This window comes from Strongylocentrotus purpuratus, unplaced genomic scaffold (assembly GCF_000002235.5).
Source record: "Strongylocentrotus purpuratus isolate Spur 01 unplaced genomic scaffold, Spur_5.0 spur5_scaffold_19, whole genome shotgun sequence".
Taxonomy (NCBI): Eukaryota; Metazoa; Echinodermata; class Echinoidea; order Camarodonta; family Strongylocentrotidae; genus Strongylocentrotus; species Strongylocentrotus purpuratus.
The window spans coordinates 2,243,802-2,261,585 of NW_022145604.1; the positions used below are offsets into that span (position 1 = coordinate 2,243,802).

General features: G+C 37.2%; 1 protein-coding gene across 2 annotated transcripts in view; it reads left to right on the forward strand.

Annotated features, from left to right (window-relative positions):
* Positions 1-779: 779 nt before the first annotated feature.
* Positions 780-17,784, forward strand: part of LOC577573 (ubiquitin carboxyl-terminal hydrolase 40) — a 46,505-nt gene continuing 29,500 nt past the window's right edge. The window contains exons 1-16 of one of the 2 annotated variants that reach the window (XM_030990015.1): positions 780-1,129; positions 2,441-2,508; positions 7,727-7,840; positions 8,865-8,990; positions 9,710-9,748; positions 10,651-10,797; positions 11,763-11,906; positions 12,630-12,749; positions 13,732-13,878; positions 14,436-14,504; positions 14,808-15,037; positions 15,225-15,385; positions 16,272-16,353; positions 17,027-17,100; positions 17,271-17,365; positions 17,680-17,758. In XM_030990015.1, coding sequence (XP_030845875.1) covers positions 922-1,129; positions 2,441-2,508; positions 7,727-7,840; positions 8,865-8,990; positions 9,710-9,748; positions 10,651-10,797; positions 11,763-11,906; positions 12,630-12,749; positions 13,732-13,878; positions 14,436-14,504; positions 14,808-15,037; positions 15,225-15,385; positions 16,272-16,353; positions 17,027-17,100; positions 17,271-17,365; positions 17,680-17,758 — 1,903 coding nt within the window. In that variant the 5' untranslated portion in view covers positions 780-921. Of the gene's footprint in view, positions 1,130-2,440; positions 2,509-7,726; positions 7,841-8,864; positions 8,991-9,709; positions 9,749-10,650; positions 10,798-11,762; positions 11,907-12,629; positions 12,750-13,731; positions 13,879-14,435; positions 14,505-14,807; positions 15,038-15,224; positions 15,386-16,271; positions 16,354-17,026; positions 17,101-17,196; positions 17,366-17,679; positions 17,759-17,784 lie in introns of both variants that reach the window. The other variant, XM_030990014.1, reaches the window with a different exon arrangement.

Consider the following 17,784-nt stretch of genomic DNA (forward strand, 5'->3'; position numbering starts at 1 on the left):
GCCAGGCGAGCTCTTTTCATCTAACATTAATAGAACATCGTTTGCACAAAAGACATTTGATTTTACAGGTCCAAAACTATGGGATTAGTTTCAAATGATATTATACAGTGTAATTCGATGCAAATCATCAAAAGGAGACTCAAAAGCTTTCTTCTGAATAGTGACTACGCTATTGCATTCCCCAATCAAATCTAATGTGTAGTGTGACTTTATGCTTGATGTTTGTGTAACTTAGATTGTTTCTTTTAGTATGTATTTATCATTGTTTTGCGTTTAAAAATTAAAAAAACAAATTCTTCTTCTTTTTAATCTTTTATTACTGAATCAGTTATTGTCATTGTTTTTTTTCTTCTCATAAAATAATAATTCATAATAATTATTTTACAGGGGGCCCTACACCCTACAAGTCTTTTGTCGGCCCTCCTTCCCTTTCAATTTCATGTTTATTTTTGTTATGTATTTCATGTTTATTTTTGTAATGTATTTCATGTATATCTTTGTTATGTATTTCATTTTAATGTATTTCATGTTTATTTTTGTTATGTATTTCATGTTTATTTTGTTATGTATTGTATTGTGCAAATTGATCTATATGTATATTAATATGTGACTATGTAAAAATGTACCATCATTGTAAATATGAACAATTGAAAGAGGAAAAATAAATGAATTAATTGAATTGAATTGAATCTAGGATTTTCAATATGGCAGCCCAGCCTGTGAAGAATCGACCGGTGTACAGTATATACAGAGAGCGCATGCCATTGTACAGCTCGGTGGTGACAGTTTATACACACTTTGGGCTCGGGAACGGAATGAGATGAGGGTCCCATCGACATGATCGACGCTGGTGGAGTATTGTGTTTATTCTTAGCATAGGCCTATATTCATAAGAAAAGAAGACTACAGATTCATTTGGTCATGTTTGGAGACTTATTTGGCGAAGAAGGCGAAACATCGTCGGATGTTGCAAGTCAAAACTCGGCACAGCGATCCAGCAAGAAAGATGGGCTTCCACAACCTCCCTTGTTACGGGGAAGTACCGGCCTAGCGGGTATCGCAAACCAGGGTGCGACGTGTTACTTGAATTCACTTCTGCAGACATTGCTCTTCACACCGGAATTCAGAGGTAGGCCTACCGGTATTCTCGTGCATGTTTAAAACCCAATTATATAAAAAGTATGTATGGCCATATATCCAGCATTATTGTGTAGATCTAGATTAATTTGTATATTGAAAGACTAACTATTATTAACAACATTTTAAAGTTAAAGTTCGAGACTGATTGGCGAGTCAGACATGTTCTGATATTTAAGTGGTATTGTCTGAGATTCTCGGCCTCGGACAATCAATATGAGATAGACCTATGTAGTATGTCTGACTCGGCAATCAGTGAGAATGAGATTTCCTTACAAATAGTAGACAAATACAATACATGGATTAGTTAGGTTTACTTTATATTATAGTCAGACTTAATCTAGAGATAAGAGGTTATTCTGACTTTCCTGTGGAAACTGGAAACATTAACTGGTACTTTTCATATTCATTCTAACCTAGAGTCTAGAACTAATTAGTTTTGTGCATTCATGGCATAGTGGATGGACTGTATGGCAACAGAAAAATTTGTGGTAAGAGGACCTGTCGGAATAATGTTAACTGTACTCATAAAGGTGCAGTGGGTTTTTCCCACTCATTCTCTTTGTCGCTCTCTTTGTCTATCTCTCTGTCTCTCACTGTCTCTCTCTGTCTCTCCTCTCTCTCTCTCTCTCTCTCTCTTTCTCTCTCTTTCTCTTTCTCTCCCTGTCCCCCTCTCTCTCTTTCTTTCTCTATGTCAGTTTCAACTTGCAGCAAACATTTTTGTCTATATTTGTTATTGTTATTCAATTTGGACTGACGCAAAACGTCAAGTGATTGGGAACAATACAAGTCTACATTTTGGGGCAAGTGGGGAAAACCCATCCCATACTTCATACATTGTAGGAGTGGGGAAAACCCAATATATATTCAAATTAAACTTTAACTCCTCCTGTGCAACTTAATATGAAGATTTGTCATATATTTGCTTTCAAGAGTCATGAAAGCAGTTTAGGGAGGTCAATAATATTGTTGGATTATTGTGTACATTGATTACATGTACATGTACATCCCAGAAATGCCACAATATTAAGATCATCACGAAAAGCTCACAGTTCAAGCAAACAAATATATTTTAGGTAATAAAAGCCAAAGCAGTTCAAAATACTTTATAAAACTTTACATACTTGTGTTTGCAGGTTCTTGAGTATGTGCATGTGATGAGCCTCAACTGACACAGCTCTCAATGAACAATGATTAGGTAGATATGTATAGTGATATAACCGACAAGCACTTGTGTTAGCAGGTTTTTTTCTTTCTGTACGTCACCGTTTTAATTCATTTAAATTATGATTTTGTCACTCAGAATCTCTTTTTGCTCTGGGACAAGATGAGCTTGGTAACATTGCTGATAAGGAGAAACCAGGGAGTAAGGTAAGCATTGCAGATGCCAAAAAATGAATAAAACCCTTTCGGAAGTGAAAAATGAAGTTGATGATTTATGTATCAACAAAAAGCATGGAAGCCATAGATTACAATAATATCAATGCTATTGTAGTGTCTGTCAGAGGAGTTAGATCTCTCTAAAAAGTCAAAATCTACATTTTTGAAATCAGAAGTTGTAGACCAAAAAACTAGCTATCGACTTGATGACATCATTTTATGTGGAGTATGCATATTCACAATGACTTTGCATTGATTAAGCATTGCCTCAGCTATATACATACATGTAGGCGACCTGATCAGGTTCACATGCGATGTCATCACCTTAACCGGCAGCCACATCGTTCTCAGATTTCTCTGCAATTTTCGTGATTTTTACTGACAAGTTATCTGATTGCTGTCATTTTTATCTACGATCTTGTGTGAATTGCAATAGTGACCTCGGAGGAATCGTTTTTTGAGTGATAATAACTGATGTTAAGGTGTATTTTGGAGGCCAAATCATCCGACTTTGCTATCAACCATGGGTATGTACAAGTACATGGACACATACATGTTCCCGTATTGCTTTGACCGTGTACTAACTCCGTACGAGCTCCGTACGACCCAAGCGAACAAAGGACGATTTTGGCTGAACAATACCAAGTAGCGAAGGTAGTAAAAGACTTAATATGCTCTGATGGATATGCACAAAGTTTGTGTGCTCTTCCTTCTTACACTGTGTATAGGTGTTTGTGTGCGTGAACGTTTGTACTGCAAGTTTCATTTTCAACATGGCAGTTATGTCAGGTCGATTGCTAAAACTCATAAACAGATTCGTGTAAGACATTACTGCAAGTCACCTACACTATACTATTCGAACTCAAGTGCTACCTTTAATATACCCATCATTTGTTGTGGTGATGTCGAGACTAACCCAGGCCCAACAGTCTCCTTATTGACTAAAACAGTGATAAACAAACGCTATCAATACAGTCGTGAAGAGTGTTTGAATATTCGTTATAACCCATCAAATGCTTGTTCGCTACTTTCTAAATCAACATGGCAAACAATTTCAGAGCTCCAAATCAGAAAACATCCCCCCACTCATCGTGGTTGCAGAGCTGGAGTGCGGAAGCTAAAACATTTCCAACGCCCCATCCCCAAATCACCATATCGCATCCGGGTCTACAACCGGTCGACCAAAGATCGCCTCCCGAGATGCTTGACACCAGTCCAGAGAGAACATATTAATGCTAAGCCGAAACAAAGTAACCTGCCTACTTTCTTCATGTGCAACGCGCGCTCAGCTTGCAATAAATTTGACGAACTACTGTATCTGCCGTCTTCTCCTACCATCACACTGATGTTGCAGCCATAACCGAGACATGGTTCAGGAACGACTGTTCTCCTGAACAATTCTCCATCCAAGGCTACTGTCTCTTCTCCAAGTCGCGAACCAGCCGCACCGGTGGAGGTGTAGCCATCTACGCGAGAGAAGCCCTCAATCCTTCGCCCGTTGCTGTCCAGGTTCCAGACAACCTCGAGGTTACCTGGGTCAAACTCCGCCCCCCTCGACTGCCGAGATCCATCTCTTGTATCTTCTGTGCGGTCGTGTATTATCCACAGCCTGATGTTCATCTTGAAGCACAGCTAACTGATCACCTGATAGCGACCATTGATTACTTCACAACAAATCACCCAGATGCAGGTCTAGTAATACTTGGTGATTTTAATCAGATGAATATTGACGGATTACTTACGAATCATAACCTACGCCAAGTTGTTAAAACTCCAACCAGAGGGAATAACATTCTAGATAAAATTATTACTAATATATATTGTCATTATAACAAACCTCAGATTTGCTCTCCTGTTGGAATGTCCGATCATAATTCAGTATTGTGGTCTGCTATTACAATAATTAAAGTGCCAAAAAAGGCAACACGTTATATATCTCAAAGACCTATGCCGGATAGCTCTATAAGAGCATTCGGACAATGGCTCTCGTGTTATGAATGGCCTGAAATTATAACTGATGATGATGTAAATGTACAATGTAATGCTTTTTATAAAACTTTAAATGATGCAATTGATAAATATTTCCCGATTTGTAAAGTCAAGCTTCACTGTGATGATAAGCCATGGATGACAGGAGAAATAAAGTCACTAATTTTTAGGAGACAAGTTGCACATGACCAGGGGAATCATATCTTATGGAAGCGATTACGTAATAAAGTTAAATCATCTATTGAAAATGCTAAAGTTTTCTATCATGCCACCCGTGTTCAGAGACATAAAAAGAGTAACCCTTCTCGCTGGTATCGCGAAATACGCGTTCTTACAGGACAGCGCAAAGGTTCACCTAACATCCCAGTTGCAGGTGTGAACCCTGAAGAGAGTGGCATAATCGCTAATGCCATTAATAATCATTTTGTATCTGTATCTTCTGATCTGAAAAAACTTGAACTCGCTGCTCTACCATCATACTTGCCGTCATCGCAAAGTCTTCCGGTAGTCCAACCGTGGCAAGTAAACAGAGCTCTTTCTCAAATTAAAAGTTCAACTTCAAGTGGCCCAGATGGCATCTCTGCGCGGCTCATCCGCCAGTTCTCTGTTGAACTTGCAGAGCCATTGGCTCGTATAATCAACACCTCCTTTAATTGCGGGAAGGTTCCTGATGTTTGGAAACATGCAATTGTTGTTCCAATCCCCAAAACAAGTCCACCGAGTATTGATAAATTAAGGCCGATATCTTTGACCGATCATTTTGCCAAAGTTATTGAAGGTTTTATGGCAAAATGGATATCTCAGGACATTGGACAACAAATTGACCCGTTTCAATTTGGTAATAGAAAATGTTTATCAACATCTCATTGTTTAATTAATATTCTTCATAATTTGTATTTAAATGCCGAAAACTCTAAAACGTCGTCAACAATTCTTTTAACTGACTTTAAGAAAGCTTTTGATCGAATTGACCACACTGTCGCTATAAGCAAGTTACATCTAATAGGGGTCCGATCCTCAGCAATCACTTGGATATGTGACTTCCTTTCTTGTCGTACTCAATGTGTTCGTTACCATGGTGTTTTATCTGATTCATGTACTATTAATGCTGGTGTCCCTCAGGGGACGAAACTGGGTCCTTTAATTTTCCTAGTTATGATTAATGACTTTAAATTAAATAATAACATTCACATTTTTAAATATGTTGATGACCTTACAATGATTGAGTGCCGCAAACTAGCCCAAGATTCTCAAATGCAGGAAGCTGCTGACAATCTATCTGTCTGGGCTAATGTTAATAACATGAAATTAAATCCTACAAAATGTTTGAAAATGGATATTTGTTTCTCTAGGGCACCCGTTAATCAAACTAGTATAATTTTAGAGAATTGTTTATTGGAAACAGTGAGTGAAGTTAAATTGCTAGGAATTACTATACAGAATAATTTAAAGTGGGATGCTCACATAAAAGACATTGAAAAAAGGGCAAGTGCCAAACTATACATGCTACGTTCTCTGGTGAAATATGGTCTTCCAAAGGAAGACCTTATTACTGTTTTTGTGGGTTATATTCGCCCCTTACTTGAATATGCCAGTCCTGTGTGGAGTGGAGGACTCACGCAATACCAAAACGAGAGATTGGAGAGAGTTCAAAAGAGAGCGTTGCGGATAATTTTTCGGAGGGATTATGATAACTATACAATTTCACTCGCACAATCTCAATTACAAAGATTAGATGAAAGACGCCAATATTTATGTACTACTTTCTTTCAAAAAACATTATCACTCACTGATCAATTTAAACAATTTCTCCCACAAAAACATTGTACTAGAACACTTAGAAATTCCGGATTTTAAATGTAAAACCAGTCGCATGCAAAATAGTCCTATTCCAAATTTGATTCGCCTGTATAATAACAGTTAATTTGCTCATGTTTATATTTATTGTAATGATTTATCATTGAAATGACTCGATTCCTGTACATTCATGTAATAATTTTTTATATCGTACCGGTATGTTTTAATGATATTGAATTGCTTTTTACTTTTAAATTTGAATAATTATTTCAAATATTACTAAATGTTCATACACCTGCTTTTGCCGCTATCATTGATTACTTTACCACCATACCCACTACTGCAATATTGTAACATGACGAACTGTTGTATGATTTGCCTTAGTCCATATTATGTTGGCATGTAATTATGTTTATACCTTTTTTCTTTTTTCTTTGGTAGAAATTATGTTCATTAAGTGTTTTTTAATTGTTTATGGTATTTAGGCAGTAGTAACGTGTCACGTTTTAATAATTTTTAACTAAATGTTATGTAAGTTTTTTACCATGTATATATCCAATTCGTGTAACTCATGTGCAATTCAGTTGTGAAACTGCCATTCATGAAAGATGCAATAAAATACCATTTATCTATCTATCTATCTATCTTTACTGCGACAATTTTGACCCCTGTTGACCTGCTATTTGGAGGGGTGCTGAAAAATACGGTTTTTCATTTGCTATTGTGCAATACTGAAAGGAAAATATTTTGTATTCCTTTATATTTGTATTCTACAATCATTCAGTTTTCCATTTATATCAAGTTGTATTTTCATCGGATGTGGTCTTTAAGTTCTTCACCCTATTTGAATATATGGATATATACAATGTACATGCACATATAATGTAGGTCAAACTACACTCATTCATTTATAGGGGGTGTCAGACAGAAAAATCCTGACCCATTTTGAATAAACTAGATTTTAGATATCTAGATAATTCATTTACGTAGGTAACAGACTGTTGAAAGACAGGTTACGAATAATGTAGCTAACTATTATCTAGATTATTGATGGGCCAATGCGCATGCACCGTATAGGTAGATAAGCATTGTGACATCACTCGTTCAATCAAAAGTAATGCGCAATTAATGTGTCTCGTTAAATGTGCGCTAATATAGTGTGCAGGTGCGTTAAAAACCATATGCCAGCCAATCATTATTAAGTTAAAGGGATTTTTTTAATATTGGTGACAGACAGAAAAATCTGGCATAATCTGGCAAATCCCGTGAAAAATCCTTTCAAGGAAGAATTTTCTTGTTTCGTCAGAGGATTTTTTAAGGGACAATTAAGTGGTTAACTATTTTCTGAATAATTGGCCTCTGTCTGACACCGCCTTATTAATACCGAAATTTATCCTTTTGATTTGGAATCCTCTTCCTGCAGGTACGAGTCATTCCCATCCACCTTCAGCGATTATTTGCTCGTCTTCTGTTACTAAACCAGAGGAGTGCAACCACTGAAGAGCTGACGGATAGCTTTGGATGGACCAACAGAGAGGTACATGTAAGACCTAGGGGGTGTTTCACAAAGACTTGTCATCAGTGACAAATGACAGTTTTTGTTATAAGCTACTGAAATCCTTGCTTCTGATTGGTTATCATTAGATTTGTCACTGATTTTTGTCATTTGTCATTGAAAAAGACCTTGTGAAACGGACCCCTGGGGGGGGGGGGGAGTGTTTCACAAAGACTAAGATCGACTTAAGTTGGACTTAACTATGGCCATTCATGCCACTGGTTCCTCTAACCATTGGTCTCTCAAGGGATGTCACAAATCTACAGAATTTATATTTGTTGATAGTTCAATGTTGAAGAAACAAATGTGGATTTGTAACCACGATTTGTACATCCCTTGAGACACCAATGCCATGAATGGTTAGAGGAACTAGTGGCATGAATGGCCTGCCGTAGTTCAAGTCCAACTTAAGTTGATGCTAGTCTTTGTGAAATACCCCCAGTACTACCTTGCAGAACTCAACACTGACATAGCACCTGGTACACATGGTCCCACAACACTGGACCTACAAAATTTCAAAATAACAACCTTGGGCGCATACACAGAGATCTTAAAAATGCAATCCCGAACCTCTGCGAAAAAAGTTAGTATAGGGCCCTGCCTAGGATATGGTGTTTCAAAGTGAGGTTTTTAATGTTAGCATCTGTACTCAACATTTTGGTTGATAAACAATATATTAATTTCAGTGCCATAGACAGTTTCAACTGTTATTCACATGTACATGTAGCTCCAATATACAGAAAACTTCCTTAGTTTAAAGGATGAGAGAAAAAATCTGTATACTGTAGATGCTTATGAAGTGAAATAGTTTCATTTTCAGTAATATTGGTAAGACATCAATCTTCAGCATGGTATGAATAGCCTGAAATTCATAGATTTCATTATGTAACAACACAACATGGAAATCCCATTCCATTGTTGCGATCCATATTCCCCATCACATTTAGACTGTCTATTCTGGAGGGTGAAATAAGTCTTTTAAATGTGAAATTTGTTTGTTTGTTAGGAGTTACAGCAGCATGATGTTCAGGAGTTGAGCAGGATACTGTTCTGTGCCATCGAGGATAGTCTGGTGGGTACATCTGGAGAGCACCTCATCTCAAGGCTCTATAGGGGATCCATCGTTAACCAGGTGCGTTCAAATCAGATATCTGGTAGGATGTATCAGCACCCCCTCACCCCCCCCCCCCCTCATCTCAAGGCTCTATAGAGGATCCATTGTTAACTAGGTGCGTTCAAATCAGATCTTGTGGAATGTACAGTGAAACCTGTCTATAAAGACCACCCAAGGGAGACAAGAAAAGTGGTCTTTAAGAAAAGGTTTCTTAAGTACATGTTTCAACAAGAAACCATTTTCAAGGGAAACAAAAAATGTGGTCTTTCTATACAGGTGGTCACTAAAGCAGGTTTGACTGTATCAGCACCCTCCCCCCCCCCCTCCCCCCTCCCCCTCTACCTCCTCCACACAATTTACAGCACTGGGACAATTTTTTCCTAGACATCTGCCATCTTTTGAAGCTATCCCCATTACAACAATGGAAATATAGCCCCAAAGCAGCTCTAAACTTATTAGTTATACTCCTGCATGAAGGAGAATTTGAGCCAAGGTCTTAGCCAAGGGCGGTAGTTTTAATATTGCAGAAAGATATGAATGTATGTATCACAGACATGAACATATAGTCAGGGTGAGCCTCCCTGGAAAGATACCATTGACACTGTTCACAGAGTTGATCATTTTTCTTTTATCTTTTGAAAATTCAATATGAAAAAAAAAGAGAGTTGTATGTCTTGATTTTTGTTAAAGAGACATTAAGATAATATTTTCTTCTTCTATTCTTTTCCTCTATTTAGATTACCTGTGAAGAGTGCAATAGAATCAGTGAGAGACCGGTAAGTTTTTTAAAATTGATATTTGTAATCATTTATTTATTTTATTTTTTATTTCATAGATTTCCTTGAGATAGAAAATCTGTTACTAAAGGTTTTGAGTTCTAAATGGAAAATGGTCCATGTAAATCTGTTTTCTGCAGTATTCAAATGTGAGGTTTTCACATAATTATACTCTCGTGTATGCTTTTTAATGTAATTTATATTGATTATGGACATAAATGAATGATATTTGGAATTGGAATATATTGATTTCATAGAATTATTCACTTTGTCAGCTAGGTAATTGTGGTCAGTGGGGCAGCATTTCACAGAACCGTCATAATAATAATGATACAATATTTTTTAGAGCTCATAATAAACATAAAAAGCGCATAAGTAAAAGTTTTCTGACTTACATGTATCATTGAAACATGTGTATTGAATTTAAGATGTGTTTCAATGGGATGTTGGTAAATTTCTCCTTTTAACTGTTTTATGATATGATGCCCAGTTATTTTAAAGTCTCTCTGACACTATTAAAGGGATTGGGTAACTTTGTCTTAGATCCGTAAAAAAAATGCTTGATTTAGCTCATGCTGCAATGATAATTATAAAACCTTTAAGTCAGTCGAGAACCCCATGACTTTTTAAATACAAGCGGATCGCCTGTCTGATTATCGAGATATTTATGATTGAAAATCGAAATCAAATTTTGCGTTTGCCAAACGTTTTTCATAACAGTACAGTCTATTGGGAAAAAAGAGGTCACTCAAAAGTGGTTACCTTTTTTGAGGCACTTCTTCATAATTTTGAAGTGCAGATTTTTTAGGGCGTCACTGTAACACCATATCCCAGACACTAATAACACGTAGGGCCGTGCATCTCAGATTAAACATTGTTAAGGTCCCTTTAAAAACCTTTAGGAGGACTTTGTTGACCTAACGCTTGCTGTAGGAGGATACATAGGAGTCGTTGATACTCTTAGGGCTTACTATGTGGAGGAAGAACGGATGGAGGGCAGTAATCAGTATAGGTGTGACAGATGTAAGAAATTAGTCAACGCAAGAAAGGTGAGGTGATTTTCCCTTCTCTCTCTCTCTCCTTCTCTCTCTCTCTCTCTCTCTCTCTCTCCTTCTCTCTCTCTCTCTCTCTCTCTCTCTCTTTCTCTCTCTCTATCTTTCTCTCTCTCTCTCTCTCTCTCTCTCTTTCTTTCTCTCTTCCTTTCTCACTTAATTTCCTTCTTTTTTGTTTTGGCTTTCCATTCATAGGATCAATATTGACATCATTGCCACAGATCTTTATTCACTGCTAAAATTTACTTGTGACTGAATAAAATGTCAAACTAACAATATATTAAGGAGATGATGTGTATGATGGAATGTATTTGTTGTTAATTCTGGGGTCAACATACTGCAAGGCCATTGCTCTTTCTTGTTTACCCCTCATTCTCATAATTTGTTTTTGTCTAATTGCTCTGTATTGTCTTCTATAAGTGATACTCTGTTGTGTATATATTTTATGTATATGGTTTTTATTGAGAGTGAAATAAACTGAACTGAGTTGAGTCATGAGGTGTACCTTTAAATTCAGCTATAGCATATTCAGAAGTTATAAGGGGCATGAAACATATATTTTTATTGTTATAACAGTTATTGTCCTATGGCGGACTAATGAATATTAATAAGTCAGAATGAATCAGGAGAGCTTGGGTATTTGTGTCTAGTTCATCGTGACTGTGTCATGGACCAGTGATGGCCTGGTGGTAGAGTCGCTGCCCGGCAAGCAGTAGATGCAGGTTCAAGTCCCGCTGGTTCCAAGATTTTTTCTGACTTGTTTTTAAATAAAGATCAATCAATCGATCTCATTTACTGGGTGTAAGCTACAAATATGTTTAAATTATATTTTTATTGTTCTTTAGTATCTTCTTGTTTATTACCCATTGCCTACTGGAAGTGGGTGGTTTCTGTATTAAGCCTATGGCAATGAAAGAATTTATTTGTCAATGAGGTATTAATTTGTTTCTTTCTGTCTACAGGGAGCCAAGTTACGTTCATTACCACCTATTTTAACCATCTCCTTGCTGAGATTCAGCTATGACTTTGTCAAGCTCGAGCGCTTCAAGGAGACGGGGCATTACACATTCCCGCTTGAGCTTGACATGGCTCCGTACTGTGAACAGGTAAGCGTGCGTTTCATTTGCTTCACTGAGCTACTAAAGAATTGGGCTTTTCTTCATGTTTACTAAGAGATTGGGAGATTCAGGAACACAAGGAATCGTATTTGGTTAGTTGAATTTAGGTTTTCAGTTTAGTTTTAGATTTAGTTTTTAGACCTGTAAAAACTTGTGTGTTTTATTACAAAAATTGAAATACACAATTACATCAACAAGATTCACACATTTTATTTATTTACAGGACAAATTTAATTATGCCATCTCCTGCCATTAACAAACTACCATTGCATCCCTACATGTGTATGAGATGCATTATATGGTGGTTCATTATGGTTGTATAAATTGAATAGCTATGCTGAAACTTTATGGCAAGATAAAAAGTAAAAAGAAAGAAATCTAGAGAGGGATAGGAAAGGATAGAGGAAGGCAATGTGAAAGGGAGGTGAAAATTGCCTTCCCCAAGACCCTCCACTCACTTGAGTGCTGTGATATTAGGCGTTTCATCTATTTACTAAGATTAGCAATCCCCCCCCCCCCCCATTATAAAAGTACCCCTTCAATGGCTAGGTCTAGGCCATACCACTGAATATACAATCATGTACACTCTTTCCTATGGGAAGAATTTGTGTAGATCTACAAATGTATCTGTAAAGAATCAGCTTTATTATACATGTTTTGATTTGGAATTGATGTATTCCCTTTCATTTATATCTTGTGTTGTATTGACAGGTGAAAGAGGAAGCCCTATATGAGTTATATTCTGTAGTGCTTCACAGCGGTAGCACACACGGAGGTCACTATCATGCGTACATTAGAGACGTGGACAATCTAGGAACTTGGTCAGAACCGGTGAGTCTGAATTTCCTGCTTCATGTTTCCCCTGTCATAGCAGGACTTCAGAGGAAATTGTTCATACTCAGATTGATATATTCTTGATTATGAATGCCTAATGGTTGATTATTCCTTTTAAGTGAAATTGAAATATGTGATATTTAGTTGAAGTGTTGATAATCTACATTTCTGGTATGAAATCTTAATTTTGGATTGCTTATGATACTGCAGATATGTTGTTTGGACTATTAAAACAAAAAATATTAGAGAAATTTGCTGGAAATCACATTAATTGAAAAGCACACACAAAGTCATACACTTGTTCAATATTTTTGTTAAAACCATATTTCCTTTGCTCATAATTCAGCCATTGGATATTTTCTGCCATACCAGTGATTGCTTGGCAGATATCATTTATTTGTATGATAAGAGTATGTTGTATGCTTTCAGTGTACATACTTGTCAGGCAGAGGGGATAGTGCACACATAGTGAGTATGAATGAATCTAATGACAGGGTTATAATATCTGTAAAGCTCTTATGAAAGGTTATAGTTGAAACGATGACACCATCTACCTGTATGGAGAGGAGGAGACTATGCAACATCTCCTAGCCTGCCCACATCTACCAGACCCTTGCACCCAAGAAGATCTGGAAGCTGACCCCCTGCGCAATACAATGCATCCAACACTGGATAGGGACAATCTAAATCAAGAGTGAACATTGTAGCATCGTGACTCGAGAAGAAGAACATTATTTTGTTTGAAGCCCCACTGTACTACTTGTAGCTACTTGCTCCCTCTATAAAGAAAACAATGCCAAAGTGGTGCCCGTTGGTCCCCCATGATCCTCTTTTTCTTATTTTAATTGAGAGCTGAGTTGATGAGATAGCCACCTGTCAGTGACCTTGCTGGGTGGTCTAATCCCTCCTGGCCAAACTAGTACAGGCGGGCTTTAAACACACTCTATAAATGTATCTTTACTATTATCATTTTTGACAGCATAAAGAGCTTATCCAGCTGACCCCTGACTCAGGAAGTGGAAAGGATGACATCATTGATATGAAATCTCCCCAGCAGTGTCTTACAGCGCTCCTGAGGAAGCACGGTGGATCTGAACATGTATTGTCTGTTGAAAATCTCTGCCAGGTACAGTTCATATGTCCTTACAATAGTATACAAGTAATACACAGGTGTGAGTGCGTTATGGTCGATGCATTGAGGGTATTCACTAAGGTGCAATCAAATTCATGAGGCGAAGCCGAGTGTATTTTGTGCCATGTTTATGAATGTTTCTTTCTTTGCAACCCCGCGATGAGTTATTCCATTAACCTGTTATTCATGAATTGACTACAATACTTGGAATCCAGATTGCATTCATTACTTGTTGCCATGTTGGAGAAGCCTCGGACAAGCTTTCAGGTTGTCAAGAACAAACTTTGTCAAAAAAAAGTATGCATACAATTTTAATGTCAGTAAACCGGTCTATGGGGTGGGTCGTTAGCCACATGTTTCATTACCCATTCGTCATACTGGAACCTGCTCGTAATAAGAAATCAAAATATACTACACTGTATATTCCTAATTTTTGTTCTGGGAGATTACCAATTTTTTGCTGTACAGGTATGTCTTTACTGTATGTTTTATACCATGCAATGAATTATTATTACTTGCTTTATTCCATTACCGTATTCTCTATTATTCAGGTTTTAAACCAAGAGACAGGCGTTTCATGGAACAAGCGCTTCAAGAGACAGTATGGAACAATGACCAAGGTTAGTAGGAACATGATGGAATCGATCAATTGATTTGTAAAGTAAAAATTAAATGTTTTGGGAAACTATAGCTCCATTAACTTTCTTTTATATTAAAAAATTCCTTTAGTAAATCCAATTAGTTTGATTTACATCTATCATCTCATATAGAATTCATGAGTTCTCCTTTTCTTTCCAATGAATGTGTATCAGGGAGGTTTTGATTCAATTTGAAGTATTTTTTATCTGGGTCTTATTTTCTTTGCTTGCATGTTTTTCATAGTTTTAACTTGGGGTTATCCTTTCAATTTCATTTCGAATCAGTTTCTGAGGAAGTACAACGACCTATTTGAGCTGAACACAGCAGGCTCCCTCGTGCATCTGGTAGATCCTATGAAAGGAAAGGCATCCAGCCCAGACCAATCTCCCTCAAAGTCACCAAGAGATGGCGCCAGACAGGACAACACCAATGCAGCGTCGGATGAGAATCATGTGAAGGAGGAAGGTGGAGAAGAAGGCCAGGACCAAAGTAATAAGGAGAGGGCCATTGCAAGGTACAACCCTGAAGTGTGTGTGTGTGTGTGTAATTGGGTTTTTACAGACGTGAATCAATCAGATATGATTATTTACCTCTTGGGACCAACCTTTAAAGTAACTCTGTAACATTGCCTCAGATTCTGAAACAAAATTCTGGATTTAGCTCATATAAAAAAAGCTTTTGAAAATCTCTTTACATCACAGAGCCACTGCAAAGATCCCAGAACCAGGACAGTGTTGGTATGATTTCAATGATTCCTCGGTGGAGCCCATTAGAGAGAACGCCCTCTATAGGCAGTTTCAGGGAAGGGAGAGTGCCTACATGCTGCTCTATAGACGAAAGACAATGACTCGCCCAACCGAAGGTAACATACATTGATGTATTAAAGCACATCTGTCCTAATTTGGCTAGGAGGGATTAGACCACCCAGGGTGGTCACTGACAGGTGGCTATCTCATCAACTCAGCTCTCAATTAACATAAGAAAAAGAGGATCATGGGTAACCAATAGCCACTGATTTGGCATTGTTTTCTATATAGAGGGAGCAAGTAGCTACAAGTAGTGCAGTGGGCCTTTAAATATAGACTCACTTTTAAGATGATTATGAGAACACATTCTAAATCAGTACCTGCCGTTTCTGACCGTGTTTCTGTAAAAAGCAATGGCGTTACTTCTCTGCAGTGTTCCACCAGATTTACAAACGTATATCACAAACGTTGTTTGTATGTAGGGAAAGTCTTTGATCTTACCTACATACTTTCTTTGTTCATACCATGACACCTAATTTCATGATTCTTAGACTTGATTGATTGATGAGAAAGACAAGCAATATTTTCAAAGTAATTGAGTACAAATTAACGTGAGGAAATTTCACCTGTAGTCAGATATGAAAGGGTTTCAAAAGGAAACCATCTACTGTAAACCAAGAATTGGATAAAGATAGATCTCTTGATAAAAGAAAATGATACAGGGAAGATTTACAAATGGTCTTAGACTTGCTATCATAATATTATTTTTGCTGATGCTACATCACAAGTGAGAAATGAGATGATTGATTTTGAATTGATTACAATCATATAATAAGGTTCTTAAAAAAAGAATGATGCAGGATAGATTTACAAATGGTTTCACTATGATACATACAATGTACATAGATTATCTGTAAAATGTTATATCACAAGCTCTGTGGAAATAGGATGTTTAATTTTGAAGTGATTGCAATCCTAGTATATATTTTTTTTTAATTGTAGCATACAACAATGCATACCATCAGATGCCTGCATGGCTAATGGCTGAACTGGAAACAGCCAATCAGGAGCTAGAAAAGCAAAGGTATGAGTGAATTACTATTGATAATTTTAAGTTTCAAGAATGGCGGGGGATCTTGCCCCTTTCTGTTACACCAAAGTTAGATCCTGGGTCTGTATTCTGAAAAGAGGCAGCTGCCGGCAAGCAGGACGTAAAAGCTACATGCATGTATTGTCATTGGTGATAACGGCCGTCTAGCAGGAAGTGGCCATAAAGTAATCTTTGACAAGATACTTACAAAAGGAGGATAGAGCCAGACAGGGAGCAGGAGGAACCCCCTGGGTGGTACCCGACCCTCTTCCAGCATGTACAGTACATGTTTGTTGGGGAAAAGAATGTTAATTGCCTTACCAAAATGAAAATGCACAGAATTAACGCTCTTCATTGGTGACTTAACAGATGTTTCTCTAAACTTTACATAAACACAGCCAGCTTTGCATAGATATTAACCAAGGACCTGTCCTAATTTTGATTTGTTATGGCCATTATTATTGTTATGACAGTTCTAGAATACCACCCGTGGAGTCTGTGGTCATAAATTGTAACAATTTGATGTCTGATCATCTGATTTAAAGCTGATTTTCTTCCATAATAGATGTGTTAATGTGTGTGGAGATATCCTCATTGTATAACACATGTGCAAGATTATCCCTGATTTTAAATGCATTAATTATGTCAGGCTTTATTTCAATTTTAGGGAAGAATACGATAGATCTATCAACTCTGTTGAACTGAGCTTGCTCTTATCATCTCACTGTATATGGGCTAGAGGTGTTAATATGTGTGAACAGATCCTCACTGTAGTATACATGAACAAGATCATCCCTGATTTTAAATTTATTATTCATGTTGTATTGTTTTTTTTAGGGAAGAATACGATAGATCTATCAACTCTGTTGAGCTGAGCTTGCTCTTATCATCTCACTGTACATGGTCAAGAGGAGCCTTGCAGCTTGCACCGGACAGAGAACCGGTCAAGATTACACTTGATAGAAGGAAAACAATCACACATCTCATGGGACTTATCAAAGAACAAGTAAGAATCAATAAAGTAGCACTGTTTGGAGCTTTATTGTCACCACAGCGGACTAGAATAAACTTATATACTAGCTGCGCTTAAAAATTGATTTTAATTATTATTATTATTATTTGGACAGTTTTATGACTGGCACATAATCTGTTCGAAAATTTACACTAATCCATTTTCCAACTTCACTCCTGGTCCAAACCCTACATCTTTGACTGTCTTTGATGTTATGATGAACTGTAAAATTACTGCATGAACCGTACTCTAGCTCTTTGGCTTATTCAACTTTTAATTTTAATTTTTTTTTTCATTGTACATTGTAGGTGCCTGAGGATAATAATGAGTGCCTTCATGTTGCCAAATCCCTTCCAGCAGGGTTTCATTTATTTGATTCTCTAACGGGTAAGACAGTGTTTGTAGGATCTGGT